This window comes from Perca fluviatilis, chromosome 1, assembly GCF_010015445.1.
Source record: "Perca fluviatilis chromosome 1, GENO_Pfluv_1.0, whole genome shotgun sequence".
In the NCBI taxonomy this organism is placed as follows: domain Eukaryota; kingdom Metazoa; phylum Chordata; class Actinopteri; order Perciformes; family Percidae; genus Perca; species Perca fluviatilis.
Genome location: NC_053112.1, coordinates 1,461,590 through 1,479,811, shown reverse-complemented (window position 1 = coordinate 1,479,811; position 18,222 = coordinate 1,461,590). Strand labels below are relative to the sequence as shown.

Sequence of the window (18,222 nt, the reverse complement as noted above, 5' to 3'; positions counted from 1 at the left end):
ACATTTATTAGGGTCAGGGTCTGTCAGCCCAGTTAGAGTCAGTAACAGACATTTATTAGGGTCAGGGTCTGTCAGACCAGCTAGAGTCAGTAAAAAATACATATTAGGGTCAGGGTCTGTCAGCCCGTAGTAGAGTCAGTAACAGACATTTATTAGGGTCAGGGTCGGTCAGCCCAGCTAGAGTCAGTAACAGACATTTATTAGGGTCAAGGTCTGTCAGCCCCGTTAGATTCAGTAACAGACATTTATTAGGGTCAGGGTCTGTCAGCCCAGCTAGAGTCAGTAACAGACATTTATTAGGGTCAAGGTCTGTCAGCCCAGTTAGAGTCAGTAACAGACATTTATTAGGGTCAGGGTCTGTCAGCCCAGCTAGAGTCAGTAACAGACATTTATTAGGGTCAGGGTCTGTCAGCCCAGCTAGAGTCAGTAACAGACATTTATTAGGGTCAGGGTCTGTCAGTCCAGCTAGAGTCAGTAACAGACATTTATTAGGGTCAGGGTCTGTCAGCCCAGCTAGAGTCAGTAACAGACATTTATTAGGGTCAGGGTCTGTCAGCCCAGCTAGAGTCAGTAACAGACATTTATTAGGGTCAGGGTCTGTCAGTCCAGCTAGAGTCAGTAACAGACATTTATTAGGGTCAAGGTCTGTCAGCCCCGTTAGATCAGTAAAGACATTTATTAGGGCCGGGTCTGTCAGCCCAGTTAGAGTCAGTAACAGACATTTATTAGGGTCAGGGTCTGTCAGCCCAGCTAGAGTCAGTAACAGACATTTATTAGGGTCAGGGTCTGTCAGCCCAGCTAGAGTCAGTAACAGACATTTATTAGGGTCAGGGTCTGTCAGCCCAGTTAGAGTCAGTAACAGACATTTATTAGGGTCAGGGTCTGTCAGCCCAGCTAGAGTCAGTAACAGACATTTATTAGGGTCAGGGTCTGTCAGCCCCGTTAGAGTCAGTAACAGACATTTATTAGGGTCAGGGTCTGTCAGCCCCGTTAGATTCAGTAACAGACATTTATTAGGGTCAGGGTCTGTCAGCCCAGCTAGAGTCAGTAACAGACATTTATTAGGGTCAGGGTCTGTCAGTCCAGCTAGAGTCAGTAACAGACATTTATTAGGGTCAGGGTCTGTCAGCCCAGCTAGAGTCAGTAACAGACATTTATTAGGGTCAGGGTCTGTCAGCCCAGCTAGAGTCAGTAACAGACATTTATTAGGGTCAGGGTCTGTCAGCCCAGCTAGAGTCAGTAACAGACATTTATTAGGGTCAGGGTCTGTCAGCCCAGTTAGAGTCAGTAACAGACATTTATTAGGGTCAGGTCTGTCAGACCAGCTAGAGTCAGTAACAGACATTTATTAGGGTCAGGGTCTGTCAGCCCCGTTAGAGTCAGTAACAGACATTTATTAGGGTCAGGGTCTGTCAGCCCAGCTAGAGTCAGTAACAGACATTTATTAGGGTCAAGGTCTGTCAGCCCCGTTAGATTCAGTAACAGACATTTATTAGGGTCAGGGTCTGTCAGCCCAGCTAGAGTCAGTAACAGACATTTATTAGGGTCAAGGTCTGTCAGCCCAGTTAGAGTCAGTAACAGACATTTATTAGGGTCAAGGTCTGTCAGCCCCGTTAGATTCAGTAACAGACATTTATTAGGGTCAGGGTCTGTCAGCCCAGCTAGAGTCAGTAACAGACATTTATTAGGGTCAAGGTCTGTCAGCCCCGTTAGATTCAGTAACAGACATTTATTAGGGTCAGGGTCTGTCAGCCCAGCTAGAGTCAGTAACAGACATTTATTAGGGTCAGGGTCTGTCAGCCCAGCTAGAGTCAGTAACAGACATTTATTAGGGTCAGGGTCTGTCAGCCCAGCTAGAGTCAGTAACAGACATTTATTAGGGTCAAGGTCTGTCAGCCCCGTTAGATTCAGTAACAGACATTTATTAGGGTCAGGGTCTGTCAGCCCAGTTAGAGTCAGTAACAGACATTTATTAGGGTCCGGGTCTGTCATCCCAGCTAGAGTCAGTAACAGACATTTATTAGGGTCAAGGTCTGTCAGCCCGCTAGAGTCAGTAACAGACATTTATTAGGGTCAGGGTCTGTCAGCCCTGTTAGAGTCAGTAACAGACATTTATTAGGGTCAAGGTCTGTCAGCCCAGCTAGAGTCAGTAACAGACATTTATTAGGGTCAGGGTCTGTCAGCCCAGTTAGAGTCAGTAACAGACATTTATTAGGGTCAAGGTCTGTCAGTCCAGCTAGAGTCAGTAACAGACATTTATTAGGGTCAGGGTCTGTCAGCCCAGCTAGAGTCAGTAACAGACATTTATTAGGGTCAAGGTCTGTCAGCCCCGTTAGATTCAGTAACAGACATTTATTAGGGTCAGGGTCTCTCAGCCCAGCTAGAGTCAGTAACAGACATTTATTAGGGTCAAGGTCTGTCAGCCCCGTTAGATTCAGTAACAGACATTTATTAGGGTCAGGGTCTGTCAGCCCAGCTAGAGTCAGTAACAGACATTTATTAGGGTCAAGGTCTGTCAGTCCAGCTAGAGTCAGTAACAGACATTTATTAGGGTCAGGGTCTGTCAGCCCAGCTAGAGTCAGTAACAGACATTTATTAGGGTCAGGGTCCATCAGCCCTGTTAGAGTCAGTAACAGACATTTATTAGGGTCAAGGTCCATCAGCCCAGTTAGAGTCAGTAACAGACATTTATTAGGGTCAGGGTCTGTCAGCCCAGCTAGAGTCAGTAACAGACATTTATTAGGGTCAGGGTCTGTCAGACCCGTTAGAGTCAGTAACAGACATTTATTAGGGTCAGGGTCTGTCAGCCCTGTTAGAGTCAGTAACAGACATTTATTAGGGTCAGGGTCTGTCAGCCCAGTTAGAGTCAGTAACAGACATTTATTAGGGTCAGGGTCTGTCAGACCAGTTAGAGTCAGTAACAGACATTTATTAGGGTCAGAGTAACTGGGGATAAGAAACATACGTTTCTGACAAACATGTCGTCATCTTTAACCCTTGTGTTGTAGCAGCTTGTTGTACTTCCAGGTAAAAAACGAAAATTATCCCTTTTTAGACACTTTCTTTTTATGTTTCTGGCGATTTTTTTTCAAGATTCACCACTAACATCAATTTATAACCTAGTCTAGAAATCTAGACTCAAATGTAATTTGCAGCCGCTATTGTCAGTCTAGCAACTCTCCGTTGGCTTGCGAGCTGGAAAAAACAAACTCTGGTCAGGCCAATCACATCGTGTATAGAGTGGGTGGGCGGGGCTTATAGCTGCTGCTGCTGCTTCTTCGTTGCTCTGATTGGTTGGAGCGCTATCCTATTGCGTGCAGAGGGAATTTGAAAGACAACCGTTTGTCCCGCCCCCTAGGATTGAGCCCTGACCAATGGGGAGTTCCCAGACCCAACATCTGGATGTGGGGCTGGCTCGTCAGGCTACTTATAACTGTAACTATAACTGCTAGTTTTACACTTTTTTTTTTTTATTCATAATCAATAAACCTCATTTATATGAAATTATACCTAATTTTTGAGTTCCAAAAATCTGAAATCATGAACTATTTTGACAAATTGTTACGATTTAGTGGATAATCACGGACTGTTTAGTCAGGATACTGTTTAGAAAGCGACAGATTTCATAGTTTTTTGAAATGCCATAAAAATTGAATAAAACATCCAAAATTCAATGAAAGTAGTGAACTGAGCCTAAATTTGACCTGCGATGCATGTATGTGAGCGTTGAATGTAACCATCCGTGTTATTTTTCAAATTTCTAATGCGGAAACTTTGAAAACGGGTCAAATTTGACCCGAAGACTACAAGAGATGTGCCTTTATTTTGAAATTCTCATTTTATATTTTATTCTGAAAAGAATAAATAAATAATTATAAAGTGGGCAATTCAACATTAAGAACAACCTACTGTTGTTTGGAGCTCAGTAATGAAATTGTCAAATTATATTTTAGTTGCTCTTTGTAAATATATATATATATATATATATATTGTAAATGTTAGCGCTGATGTTTTCCCTCTGACAGGATGAAGAAGCAGAAGAAGAAGAAGCTCCAGCTGTGCACGGCGGTCGCAGCATCTGTAATCCAGTTTATGAAGCCGCTCCAGAAACTGCTGAGTCACCCAACACTTCTGATGATGTGATGGTGAGTCAGCAGCTGAGTCATGCTTTTTCTTAGAACAGAAACCTTCAATAAACAGTCATCAGTTAATACAGAATGTTGTTGTTCAATGTAAAGATTACCCTAACCAGACTCCATGTAAATAATCAGGACTTTTAGCGTGTATAGAGCCAGCATATCTCCACCAGACTCCATGTAAATAATCAGGACTTTTAGCGTGTATAGAGCCAGCATTTTTCCACCAGACTCCATGTAAATAATCAGGACTTTTAGCGTGTATAGAGCCAGCATATCTCCACCAGACTCCATGTAAATAATCAGGACTTTTAGCGTTACAGAGCCAGCATATTTCCACCAGACTCCATGTAAATAATCAGGACTTTTAGCGTGTCCAGAGCCAGCATTTTTCCACCAGACTCCATGTAAATAATCAGGACTTTTAGTGTGTATAGAGCCGCTTCCACTGATATACTTTTTGTATAGAGCCAGCATATCTCCACCAGACTCCATGTAAATAATCAGGACTTTAGCGTGTATAGCGCCAGCATATCTCCACCAGACTCAATGTTAATAATCAGGACTTTTAGTGTGTATAGAGCCAGCATATCTCCACCACACTCCATGTAAATAATCAGGACTTTTAGCGTGTATAGAGCCAGCATATCTCCACCAGACTCCATGTAAATAATCAGGACTTTTAGCGTGTACAGAGCCGTATATTTCCACCAGACTCCATGTAAATAATCAGGACTTCTAGCGGTATAGAGCCAGCATATCTCCACATGTAAATGGATGAATTAAGGGTTTATTTCAACCAAACCAGAGTGGTGATTGTTGGAACAGTGGAAAGATGAACCAAGACCGCTTTTGATAGTTTTATTTAGTTTCTGTCCACTTTGAATGCGCGTTGTTTTTTCCGCTGATAAAAGTCCTGATTATTTACATGTGTGTCATGAGTCTGGTGGAGTTTGGTGATGGTAATTTCGGGGCTGTTTCATCTATGTGTCTGTGTGTGTGTTGTGTGTGTGTGTGTGTGTGTGTGTGTGTGTGTGTGTGTGTGTGTGTGTGTGTGTGTGTGTGTGTGTGTGTGTGTGTGACTGTGTGTGTGTAAGTGTGTGGGGGAGGGGGGCTGTATTTATGTGATAATGATTGAGCCTACGATAATTTTATTGATGTAACTTTGCACATTCTTGTATTATAGTAAGTTAGGAGTGAATGTGTTTGTAAATGTGTGTATTCTGATGTTTTGTATTAGTTGTTTAGTTCTACCTTAACAACACATCTCTCCTTGTTCTTATACAAGGTTCATGTTTAATTGTGCATGTGTCCCCGTTTAAAAGGTCCTACACTTTTTGGATGCTTTTATATAGGCCTTAGTGGTCCCCTAATACTGTATCTGAAGTCTCTTTTATATAGACCTTAGTGGTCCCCTAATACTGTATCTGAAGTATCTTTTATATAGACCTTAGTGGTCCCCTAATACTGTATCTGAAGTCTCTTTTAATATAGGCCTTAGTGGTCCCCTAATACTGTATCTGAAGTCTCTTTTATATAGACCTTAGTGGTCCCCTAATACTGTATCTGAAGTCTCTTTTATATAGACCTTAGTGGTCCCCTAATACTGTATCTGAAGTCTCTTTTATATAGACCTTAGTGGTGGACGTAACCTTGCTCCCTATGACCTCATAAGGAGAAGATTCCTGATTGGTCCATCTGAGCTTTCATTTTCTCAAAGGCAGAGCAGGATGCCCAGGGTTCGGTTTACACCTATCACCATTTCTAGCCACTGACCATAGGCAGGCTGGGGGAACTCATATTAATGTTAAAAAAACTCATAAAGTGAAATTTTCATGCCATGGGACCTTTAAATAAAATGACTTTATGTGGCTGTCTGCAGGCCGAGGACAAACACGAGGTGGTGAACGGGGGATCGTATCGTACCTGCTCCCACCAAACCCCCCCCAAACACACACAAACACAAACATTAAATACCCACACACACAACACACACACACACGGGCGCGTCCCACACCACTCAGTTTGGTTTCCTGCTCTCAGACTCTGATGGCTCATCTTTTTGGAAACTGAAACCGAGAAAACCGAGAAACTCAAGAATCACTGTTTAATATCTGACATACACCACACTGTGTGTGTGTGTGTGTGTGTGTGTGTGTGTGTGTGTGTGTGTGTGTGTGTGTGTGTGTGTGTGTGTGTGTGTGTGTGTGTGTGTGTGTGTGTGTCTCCAAAACCAAGAAACTGATGAATCACGATGCAGATTTCTACAAACTCTTCTTGAGGTTTCATTCAAGAACGTAAATGGACAATTAACAGTCAACGTCTCTTCGGTTCAGAGAGGCTCGTTGATGCAACAGTTGCACATTTTTTTTGGTTTTCTGCAGACTCAAACATGAAGAATCATAACTGAATTTAAAATGTTGTTTAAAATGTCAAGAGTTGTGCTTCATGTTTCTCATTGTAAGCAACTTTTACCAACTTTTTCATGTTAAAGACCAACGAAAAGTCAACAAATATGGAAAATGTAAATGTGTCTCGGACGGAGAAAAGCTGAAGACGATTAAGATCGGAGGACAACTGGAAGATTTAAAAGTATATTTTTATCCGATAACAATAGAAACATGTATTGTCAGGACAGTTAACATTTTAATCTTTGTTGTTTTAGTTTTTTTTTGCAGATTTAAAAAAAAGTTACGTGAATAATCACAACTGTGAATTTAAATGTTGATTAAATACGTCTCAAACTGTGCTTCATGCTTCTTATTTTAAGTCACTTTCACCAACTTATATGGGCAGAACTTCTAAACACAAGGCACGATGACGAACTGACAAAGACGAGCACACAGACGAAATACACAAGGCAGCGAGGGTTGTAACGAGAGACTGGTGACCTGAGGGCTGATGAACAGGTGAAACACATCAGGGTCAATCACAAAGGCGGGAAAAAAGGAAGGAAGGAAGGAAGGAAGGAAGGAAGGAAGTCAAACAAGTGACGCGAATCATCCCGACCAAGCGCGTTTAGATAAAGAGCATTCAGATATGACGCTCAAGGAGACTTTTATCGTCAAAAACAACAGCAAAGGCACATGGTACACACATAGTAGATGTTCTAGAAGGCGCAGAAACTCTCTAGCTGCTTCTCCGTCAGCTCTGCAAAATGTATGCTTTGTTGTTTATTTTACAGATATTAGTCTTGCTTAACCCTTGTGTTGTCTTCCCGTCCCGTTTGTTTTTTACTTTTTCTAACGTTTTAAATTGTAAAATTTTTCTTCTACACATTTTCAGCACTTATTTCTACGTCCGATATTTTCTGATATAAAACAACAACAACAAAAAATGTAAATTGTGACCCCCGAAGTCAACACAAGGGTTAATGTTGTTGATGTTTGACACTGATGGCCTGTGGCTACGATCAACCCACCAGGCTCCTGCTGACCTCGCTGGTCAAAGTTTTCAAATGTTAACATTGGACCAAATACGGACGCGGTTTTCAACAGTTGCAGTTTGGTTATGTTTAGTTATTTTAGTTTATGTTTTTTTTTTACAAAACTTCACTTCTGTACACGTGTGAAGCAAAAGGGGACGTAGTTCCGTAAGGTAAAGAAAATAGGTCGCCATTTATTTTCAAACGGGACACGAATCCCGGCCTTCTGGGTGACAGTCCTGTCCAGTTTGAATTTGAAGATACGACCGACTGCGGGATTATAGGTCAAAAGATGACGCTTTGGCTTTTTCCCTTAATGTTTATGTAGGAACAATATGTGTCCAAATCACAGAGCAACATAGGAAGTGCTTAGACCGCATAAGGGTCAAAGTCTATCCTAATTTGAGAAGCACCAAACATAAAATACAAGTGAACAACCACAGCGATACCCCTGAAACTTACAACCAGGGCTTGAAATCAACACCCAACCACACGCCAATGAGAATTAAGTGACTCAGTTGTTTTTTGCTACTTACTGTTGTTCTTTTCACATTTCAACCAAGTCTGTAATTTCCTAGAATTGAGCTAAATAATGTGGCGGCACATCACTGGGGTGAAGAGGCTGGCTAAAATAATCAACCGACCAAAAGATGAGGACTGACTTTAGGCATAATGTCACCAATAATGTAAAAACTAGTATAAATGGTCAGGAAATAGAGGTTGTTAAAGAGTACAAGTATTTAGGATCCATTATTGATGACAAGTTGTGCTTCGAGCCAAATACTAGTTTGCTTTGCAAGAAAGGCCAGCAGCGCCTGTATTGCCTTAGAAAGCTGGCCACGTTTAATGTGGACAAGACCCTGGTGACCCTTTTCTATGGGTCCTTGGTTGAGTCAGTTGTCACCTTCTCCTTAATCTGCTGGTATGGGTCCATTACCTCTCCAGGTTAATTAAGGTGAGCAGCAGTATCACAGGTTCTAGGCAAAAAGGCCTGGAGGAACTGTATCAGAAGCAGATGCTAAAAAGGGCTGAATCTATCCTGTCAGATAGTTCTCATCCCTTACGGGCTGAATCTATCCTGTCAGATAGTTCTCATCGCTTACGGGCTGAATTTCAGATGTTGCCATCCGGATCACGCTTTATACTTCCAAAACTCAGAACAAATAGATATAAACTCTCCTTTGTACCTGCAGCCATTCTACTTTTTAATTCTATAAAGAACCATAGATAACTTGACTTATTATTTATGTTTTTAAATTTGCCTGAAAGGTAGGCAATCTCTGTATTGTGTGTATGATTGTGTGTGATTTTATTATATTACCTGCTGCATAACAAATTGCCCCCACTGGGGGACAAATAAAGTAACTTGACTTGACTTGATTATTCAAAGAAAAGTAAAAGAAGACGTTTTCAATACCAAACGGGACAGTTGGCGACAGTGGCGATGTTCGTGGCTGATTTACGACAGCAGTTAATCGTTATAACTTGACGACACTTAAATGTATATTCTAAAGAATTTCAGGAACAATGCTGGTGCTTCCTTTGAGGCAAAACATTGGCTGGTAAAAAGCCTGTGTGGCTGGTGGCCAAAAAAGTTAACTTCAGGCCGTGCTTACAACCATATGGTACTAAAAAGAAAAACTGCATTCAAACAATGTAGTTTTCAGCAAGTTTAAAGAGTCAAAGTTCATGTGAATGCTACAGTATGGTGTCTTAATTAGCAGAGCTAAAACTGAAGTGCCAAACCCATCTCCCAGTAGATCAGTGTTTGATGGGCTAAATGACCATTTACTTTGTTGTGTATAGTGGGCATCATCAGGTCCCGTGAGATTTGATTTGTCTCTCTGTGAACAATGTTTTGCAGCCCATTAGTGGCTCCTAAAGGCGGTGTGCTGAACCCCTCTGGATGGAAGTTTGTTCACACCTGCATGGGTTAGTCAGATGGTGACATCTCGACCAATGAGGTGTCACTGCCAGCAGAGGTGTGAAGACAAACAAGCATCAGCATCAACCCATCAACATATGATGTAATCATTAATGAACAGGACTGTTTTTACAGTTGATATTGTGTCTGAGAATGCAATAATTTAATCAATTGGAATTTTGTAGATTTAAAAAAAAAGGGATTAAATTACCATGTGTAATGTGAGAGGGGTTGCTGCCAGTCGCAAATCCACAGAGAATTATCTCCCGACTGTGCAGCTCCTCTCAGCTCTACAGACTGTTTTTAACTCACTGGTATTTTGGTTTCAAGGCCCAAAACTTTACTGTTGTTGTTCATTATCACAGCTCTAATAATAATAATAATAATTCCATACATTTATATAGCGCTTTATCATAGATACTCAAAGTGCTTCGGGGGTACCACGCTCTTCCACCACCAATATGCCTCATGATGCCAGACGCAGGACTCTAAAATCCACTGTACCAAATAGTTTGGTGTAGCTCAGCATCAAATTAGTTAGATCAGTTAGAGACCAGCTGGTGAATAAAGTGGAGGATTTAGCAGGTGAAGAGGGTTTTAGTGTTGCCGGAGTGCACCAGAATATACGTATTGAGCAAAGCATTAAATGAGGACACAAAGTATAAGAGCGCTGAATTCCGTGTAAGAAAGCAGGTTGGGGTGGTGGATGGGTCAAATAAACACAGGACTTTCAGCCAGGAGACCGGGGACCGTGTCCTGTTGGAAAATAAAAGTAGTGGGGTGTATTTTCTTGCCAACGATAGGGCGTTAATTTATAAAATGCTCCTATGGGTCGTATTATAGGGTAGGAATAAAAAATATATATAGTCATATGGTTTGGAAGACTTGTTGGACCCTTTAATATCCTACTGGTTCTACTTCTGCATCTTTTGGTCCTGCAGGGTGGGTGGTGAACATTCAATGGTGTTATTTTTTTAGTGCTTAACAACAAGACTGCGCCAGCCAAATTCAGTCAGAATGCAATGGAGAGGATAGATGGGAGGTGGGAAGGCCCGAGGCTTGCTGACTGTTAGGCTATGCTTGCAGGCTGAGAATTAGAATAGTTATAAGTCGACAGGAAATCAAGCAGGGGGCTAGCCGGTTAGCCTGCTTGACCCCAGAGAGTTGATAGAGGGCCCACAGAAGCACTGGAAGTCTGGTAGCAAAGGTTGGAAGATGCAGAGGAGACAGGAACAGGCTATTTGTGACCCTCTGCATTAAGCATGTTTTACAGTAACCACAGCCGAGCTGGCGCGCGCATATGTGACGTCATGAAATAGCCGTAACTATTTATACCCGCGCTGGTGGTCGCGACACTAGTTGCAGTCTTCTCCTGAACAGAGGTGGCGCTAATGAGCAAAGGCTACTGACGCTGCTCTTTCTACAGACTAGAAGAAGAAGAAAAAGGTAAACAATGGCAGAACTGGCAGCAGCATTGCCGTCAATGCTTAGATTTGATTGGATGACCTACTTGGTGGGATCAAGCCTTTCATTCACCATAAAAGAGCTCAGTCAATTTACAAGACGGACTTGCAGTCACTCTGAGAGTCTTGGTACCTGGTTGTCGGCGAACTTGTTCAGGCTCCTGTTTCCGCTTTGTCGTGCGCCGCTGAAAAAAAAAGAGCTGTGCGCGACCTCTGCTCGCCATAAATCGGGCGCGCAGGCAGGATATTACGTCATTTCGACGTCACGATGGCGCGCGCCACCTTGCGTGCGGCTAGTATAATTCACCTTTTACACTAACATAATCATTGGGAGTTTGTCTGTGTTGGCTCTGTTCATTTCCTACAGCATTCTCTTTGTAAAAGACTTAACTTAACTAGGGAGGTAAAAATCCTGCAATGGAAATTCAAACGTCTGCTGTTATTTTGGTGAAAGTAACTCAAAAGTAATGCAAAAGTAGCAAAAGTATTACAATTATGAGACAGTAATATTGTAATATCACTAATTAATCTCAAATGACAGAAACTAGTAATCTATAATTTATTACAATTTAGAAGTAACTTGCCCAACACTGGCTGCCAGTAGATCTGCAGAGAACACTGATTGGCTGGGCCTCGGGGGCTCGGACACAAACCATAGAATGGAAATATAATAGCATCAGTCACGTATCCCATTGGTTTGTGGACTTATAAAGCTAGGAGTTTGATTTTGCATCTTGCTATTTTGGTGCCAGAAATGACCATGTTGGGACAAGAGGGCAGAATTGGGAAGAATGATGCAGCTTAGCCACCATCATGTATGGGTTCAATGGCGCTGCACTAAGCTAAACGCTAGAGAGGGAACGTCCCAGATTTTTTACCGGTTGATGCGAGTCATCCAGCAGACTTTTGCCAGCGGGTAAACATGGACCTCCATGCCGATTGTTGGTATTGCTATGGAAAGAGTATGCAGGGCAATACTCTGGCAAGGGCAAATGACGTTTAAACATGTGTCCAGCTAATTTAAATAGTTCATTTTACTAAAAAGAGACAAAAGAGAACTTTCTTCTTTGGAGGAATTAATTACCTAGAAATGCAATAATAAAGGATTAATATCAGTTTTTTACAACTGGCTTGTATCAGGGTCTACTGAATCAACAACATCGAAACTTGAATTATGGAAGGTGGGATTGAGTGTGGATATATCCGAGGATGAATTGAGACAAGTCTGTAAAAACGCTCAGAAACAGCTAGGTAACGTTAGCTTAAAACTACTTCAATATAACTGGTTGATGCAGACTTATATAACTCCTGTCAAACTAAATAGGTTTAATAAAAATATCCCTGATACATGCTTTAAATGCAGAGAGGCTCAAGGATCATTTGTGCATTGTGTTTGGGAATGCAACATTATTAGAGACTTCTGGGTGGAAGTGATTAATATTACAAAGATAATTTTATCCTTGAATATTCCTCTAGATGCAAAAATTATTTTGCTGCATTTACATACAAAGAATCTCAAACTAAACTCTCAGCAACGTAAATTAATGGATTTTGCTATATTACAAGCTAAAAGAATGGCACAGTGTATGGCCCTGGAAAAAATAACATATTTTATTAACAACAAATTGGATGTATATGTAGAAATATGGAAGCTGTTTAATTACTGCATTAACAACAATAATATTGGTCATTTATTACAGGAGGTGTAACTATGTATTAGTGCTTGTTTGTTTTCTCTTTGTTTTTTTAGAGAGTGTCTTGCTGGAAAATGTAACTTATGTGTAAAGTATAGTAATGTATATTTGTGTTTTGGGTACCTTGCAATATCTGTTTTGTATTTAGATTGATTCTCTTCTGAGACTTTTGAGTATTTCTATATGGAGAAGAGCGTGATGTGTTCTCTTGTTGGGGTGGGAAATAACTGACGAAATGGTAAAGTGCTTTTCTGTTACTTGTCTTATATAATCAAAACAATAAACACATTGTTCAAAAAAAAAAGAGACAAAAGAGAGATTGGATAGAGAGACAGTGTGAAAAGAAGAGCTACAGAGACAGCGATGAAGATACTGGTGGGATGTGCAGAGTGAGGGAGGAGGGGCATCAGAGTCAAACAGGGACTGAGAGGGAGGAGGGGATGAAGAGAATGTGAGAGAGATAAATCAGTTACATGACTCAGGTTAGTTCAGAAAGCTGCCAGAGCTGCAGCCATCTGCAGATCTCTGGAGATGGAGGTTGAGGACAGAGCCGAGCTCTGCTTCCCACAGTTCCCAAACACCTCCTGCAGGAAGCCCTTGTCTCCTTGGCCCCAAACAGTTACCATGATGCTGTACTCCATCTCTCTGATCACTGTGTCTCTCAACCTGCTCATCATCATCTCAATCTCCCACTACAGGCAGATATTAACTTCTCAGCTTCTCTCAACAGGATGTGTATCTTAAAAATGTGAACAGCTGCTGTATATTTAGAAGAATTGTCTTTGAGCTAATACTATTTTGATTTTTGATTGAATTTGATTGATAGTACTGTATAATGTTGCTCCAAATGTCTGACTTTGATGCCAGAGACTGTTGTTCATGTCCACTCTCTTACTAATACTTAGCATTGCTTTCTGTCCACCGTGACCTCAACCAAGTTATTTTAACTGTCTACACTTAAACATATGGTTACAACTGATGTGGTGAATAGGAAAATATACAAACTCATATGGATTTTTCTTGTATTACTTGTTTGGGTTGTTTTGTCACTCTTGTTGGTGTAATGGTGCTTTTCTCTTTCCCTCCAGGCAGCTCCACACACCCACCAACATCCTCCTCCTCTCTCTGGCTGTCTCAGACCTAGTGGGCCTCCTGCTGATGCCTGTAGAAGTTCTCCGAATAACATCCTGCTGGTTTCTTGGTGACTTTGTGTGTGCTACGTATACTCTTCTGTCAGTCAACATTCCCTCAGCCTCAATAGGTGACATGGTGCTCATATCAGTTGACCGTTATGTGGCTATTTGTGACCCTCTGCATTACACCACTAAAGTCACTGCGAGAAGAGTTCAATTCTGTGTTTGTCTGTGCTGGCTCGGTTCTGTTTCCTACAGCCTTCTCTTTGTAAAGGATCTTCCGACTCAACCAGGGAGGTATAAATCCTGCTATGGAGCATGTGTGTTTGTCGTTACCAATAACTCAGGGACTGTTCAGCTTGTTTTGAGCTTTATTGTTCCAGTTACTGTCATCATAGCTCTGTATCTGAGAGTTTTTTCCGTGGCTGTGTCTCAGGCTCGTGCCATGCGCTCTCACATTACAGTTGTCACACTCCAGCTTTCAGTGACTCCAAAGGCAAAGAAATCAGAGCTGAAAGCAGCCAGGACTCTTGGTGTTCTTGTAGTTGTGTTTCTAATATGTTTCTGCCCTTGTTACGGTTTCAGTATTGCAGGTGACAGCTTGCTCAGTGGCTTATCTGCATCCTTTGTAATCTATCTGTTCTATTTTAATGCTTGTCTAAACCCTGTGATATATGCCTTCCTTTACCCCTGGTTTAGAAAAGCGGTTAAACGCATAGTTACTCTTCAGATACTGCAGCCTGGCTCCTGTGAGACCAACATGCTGTAGAGAGGGGGTAGAGGGACTCAGCTCAGACTCGGTCTAAGGACAAATGAATGAATATGTTCCTGGTGTTCAGAAAGTGATGATATACTTTCCTGTTTTTAAGTCTAAATTGTGTATGATCAACAATTGAAAGGCCTGTGCTTCAGCTATTGTTATGCACTTTTCCTCTCTTCAAAGAGTCATAAGCACCACATACTGTTTCTAGTTAATCACCCAGTTTAATGCGAGCTTTAAATTCACACATTTATCACAATAATGAAGAGTCTTTCAACCCGACACAACAAAAGAGCAACTAAAGCTTTGTATTCATGTCTCTATGTTTGGTCAAAGCATCATCTCTGTGATTTGTGACCATTTTGTTGTAAACAGAAATCACAGGCCTGCTGGGCTCCTGTTTCACAGAGAAAAGATGCCTCTGAACAGCCACTGTTTCATGTATATGTATGTTTCTACTATAGAAAAAAACATCAACTGTTGTGTTTCAGATAAAACTGTCCACAAAAACATTATCTTCCCTTTAGCTTAGGAATTAAAGTTGTTTTAAAGTGTCATTCATATTTGATCCCTATTTAATATTTCTTGATTGTCTATGCCTTGTGTTGGTGCATTTTAAGAGTCATAAGCACCACATACTGTTTTTTTAAGTAATCACATATTTACATATGTATGGCACTTATAAAGAGTAGTTTTTCCCAGGGAACCTCTTTCTTATAGGAAACATTTCAACCCAACACAACAAAAGAGCAACTAAAGCATTGTATTGATGCCACTGTGTTTGGTCAAAGCATCATCTCTGTGATTTGTGTCCATTTAGTTGCTAACAGAAAGTACAGGCCTGCTGGGCTCCTGTTTCACAGAGAAAAAAGATGCCTCTGAACAGCCACACTTTCCGCTCAAGTATAGAAAACCATCAGCTGTTGTTTATCAGATACAACTGTCAGCACAAAAGATAATTTTTGATCCCTGTATCACATTTGTTGTATCTATGACACAGATATTTAAAGTACTATAAAGTTCTTTTGGCAAGAAGTTAAACAACAGGTAATTTAAAAAAGACAGGATGTACAGTTTATCAGATATCAGTTACATTTAACTTATTTTAGAGAAAGTATGTGAATATGATTGGTTGCCTTTTACAATCATTTTTAGTAGAAAAACGATCACATTTAATGTCTTTCATTCTATTGTACATAGCATTGTGATTTTTTTTGTCAAGTTGCATGAAATATAATAAACAAGACATATTGATAACGTAACTCCATGTCCTGGACTGGTAGAGAAAAATGACAAGAGACAATAATGCTATGGGGAAACACAGAACTAAAAATAAAACTACAGTAATGGTAAAAGCTACAGTGGGGGGGTGGGTGGGGGTTGAGAGAATCTGTTTACCGTGTCTCTAAGAACACGGGTCACCAGGGGTTGCAAGCCTGCAGGGCATTAATCAGTTAAACAGACAGAACCAGATACTCTTACTGGCCGTTTTCCAGTCATCCCTAATTCTCACAAAGTGATAGGCGTTTCAGAGCTATGAAGCTGCATTTAGACAACATTGTGTGAAAAAAATGCTGCCCTTTCATTCATTTAAATAGGGCCACTCTGTTGAGGCAGCAGGGCTTTGTTAAATTAAAAAAAGAGCAGTGGTACAACTTTTGCTTGCAGTTTATGTGACATCATCCAGAAAGGTGTCGCATCTGTAAATAGGGTCAGGAAAGGAGGGATTAATTAAAGTCAGAGAGAGAGAAACTAGGGCTAGGGCTAGGTTTAAATATGATGGTGATGATTTGATTGTTTAGGTGTCTTATTAGCCTTCATACTCCTGGGCATCATGAGTGTGACTGTTGCATTCAAACCTGCCCAAACAAACCACACCACTTGGATGACAGATGCCTGCCAAAAAACACACCCTTAGTATAGCAGCCTGTGCCATGCAACAATTATTGTTCAGTGTAGAGCTACAGTACAGGCCAAAAGTTTGGACACACCTTCTCATTCAGTGTGTTTCCTTTTTATTTTCATGACTATTTACATTGTAGATTCTCACTGAAGGCATCAAAACTATGAATGAACACATATGGAATTATGTACTTAACAAAAGTGTGAAGTAATACTGAGAAACATGTCTTATATTTTAGATTCTTCCAAAGTAGCCACCCTTTGCTTTTTATTAATAATGGAAAAACTTCCACTAATTAACCCTGACAAAGCACACCTGTGAAGGTAAAACCATTTCAGGTGACTACCTCATGAAGCTCATTGAGAGAACACCAAGGGTTTGCAGAGTTATCAAAAAGCAAAGGGTGGCTACTTTGAAGAATCTAAAATATAAGACATGTTTTCAGTTATTTCACACTTTGTTGTTAAGTATATAATTCCATATGTGTTCATTCATAGTTGTGATGCCTTCAGTGAGAATCTACAATGTAAATAGTCATGAAAATAAAGAAACACATTGAATGAAGGTGTGTCCAAACTTTTGGCCTGTACACTTAAACTGCCACAGTAATTCATGAAATGCTCTGCTGACTTGCCAGAAGATGGAGCTGTTGACTTATATTTTGCACGATAGAAATGAAGTAAAGCAGTTGAGATGACAAGGTGATAGTGCTTTAGTCAAGCCAACCTTTGTAAAGTCCAAGACCGGGGGCCTGCACTACGAAGCTATGATCAACATGCCCTGGATTTATTGCCATTACCCGGCTTCACCAAACCTAACAACCGCAGCCCCATATCAGCTCATTAATGCTCTGGTAACCTGGCTATGTAGCCTAGCTGCCTTGCTATGCTTACAATGAAATGCAATGTCCCAACATGCTAGCGGTTGACCTGTCGGCTAGCTGAATCATTTTGAGTGTTTAAACTATCTCCAGTGGTCTGTTTGGTGGTGTGTGTTCGCCCTGTTTAAGTTCGTGCGACATATAAACAACAATCCGTGTTGCTACAAGCGTCAATGTTCGCCAACAAAACATTTAATCAAACAAATGCACAAGTAGCCTAGCTAGCTAGCTGCCTGGCTAGGCTTTACAATGAAATCCAATGTCCGAACATGCTAGCGATTAGCCTGTCGGCTAGCTGAAAAGTTCGATTGTTTAAACTACAGTGGTCTATTTAGTGGTGTATGTGCCCTGACTAAGTTCGTGTGTCGTATAAATCACAATTCGTGTTGATAGAAGTACCGATGTTCTTGTAGAAACATTTTAATCACATAACATTTTTCATGCTACAGCGCTGATAACCTCCACCATCTTGGTCAGACTTTTTTTGTAAATCCCGCCTCCAAACACAAACACGCGAACCTGATTGGTTCTCGAGTGGTCCTCATTTGAATAAAGTTAAACTTTCGTCAACTTTATTTCGCTCCCCTCGGCGATTCGCTCTCACCTCGCCCAATCAGGGCGAATTATCGTCTCCATTCAACCTCAATGAGAGCAAAGCGAAATTTCGCTGTGTGGAAACCTAGCGTAACAACTAATTCAATCAACCCAGGGTTTCCCAATCTGACGACGTGTGCATCCGCATAAAAGAGGCGGTGTTTGCACCATATAAACAATCGAAAACAAGTCTACCAAAGCCACATATTTTACAGTGATAAACCTACAGAACACAGACACAGTTTTACAGGCAAAAAGCAATTCAGTCGCTGCTTCCTAACCCAGGAAGGAAAGCTGTTGAAAACAGACAC

General features: G+C 41.1%; 1 protein-coding gene across 1 annotated transcript in view; it reads left to right on the top strand.

Annotated features, from left to right (window-relative positions):
* stab2 (stabilin 2) overlaps window positions 1-9,395 on the top strand; it is a 106,079-nt gene extending 96,684 nt beyond the window's left edge. The window contains exons 70-72 of the mRNA XM_039803728.1: window positions 4,026-4,145; window positions 6,019-6,064; window positions 9,367-9,395. Coding sequence (XP_039659662.1) covers window positions 4,026-4,145; window positions 6,019-6,064; window positions 9,367-9,395 — 195 coding nt within the window. The remainder of the gene's footprint in view (window positions 1-4,025; window positions 4,146-6,018; window positions 6,065-9,366) is intronic.
* Window positions 9,396-18,222: the final 8,827 nt, after the last annotated feature.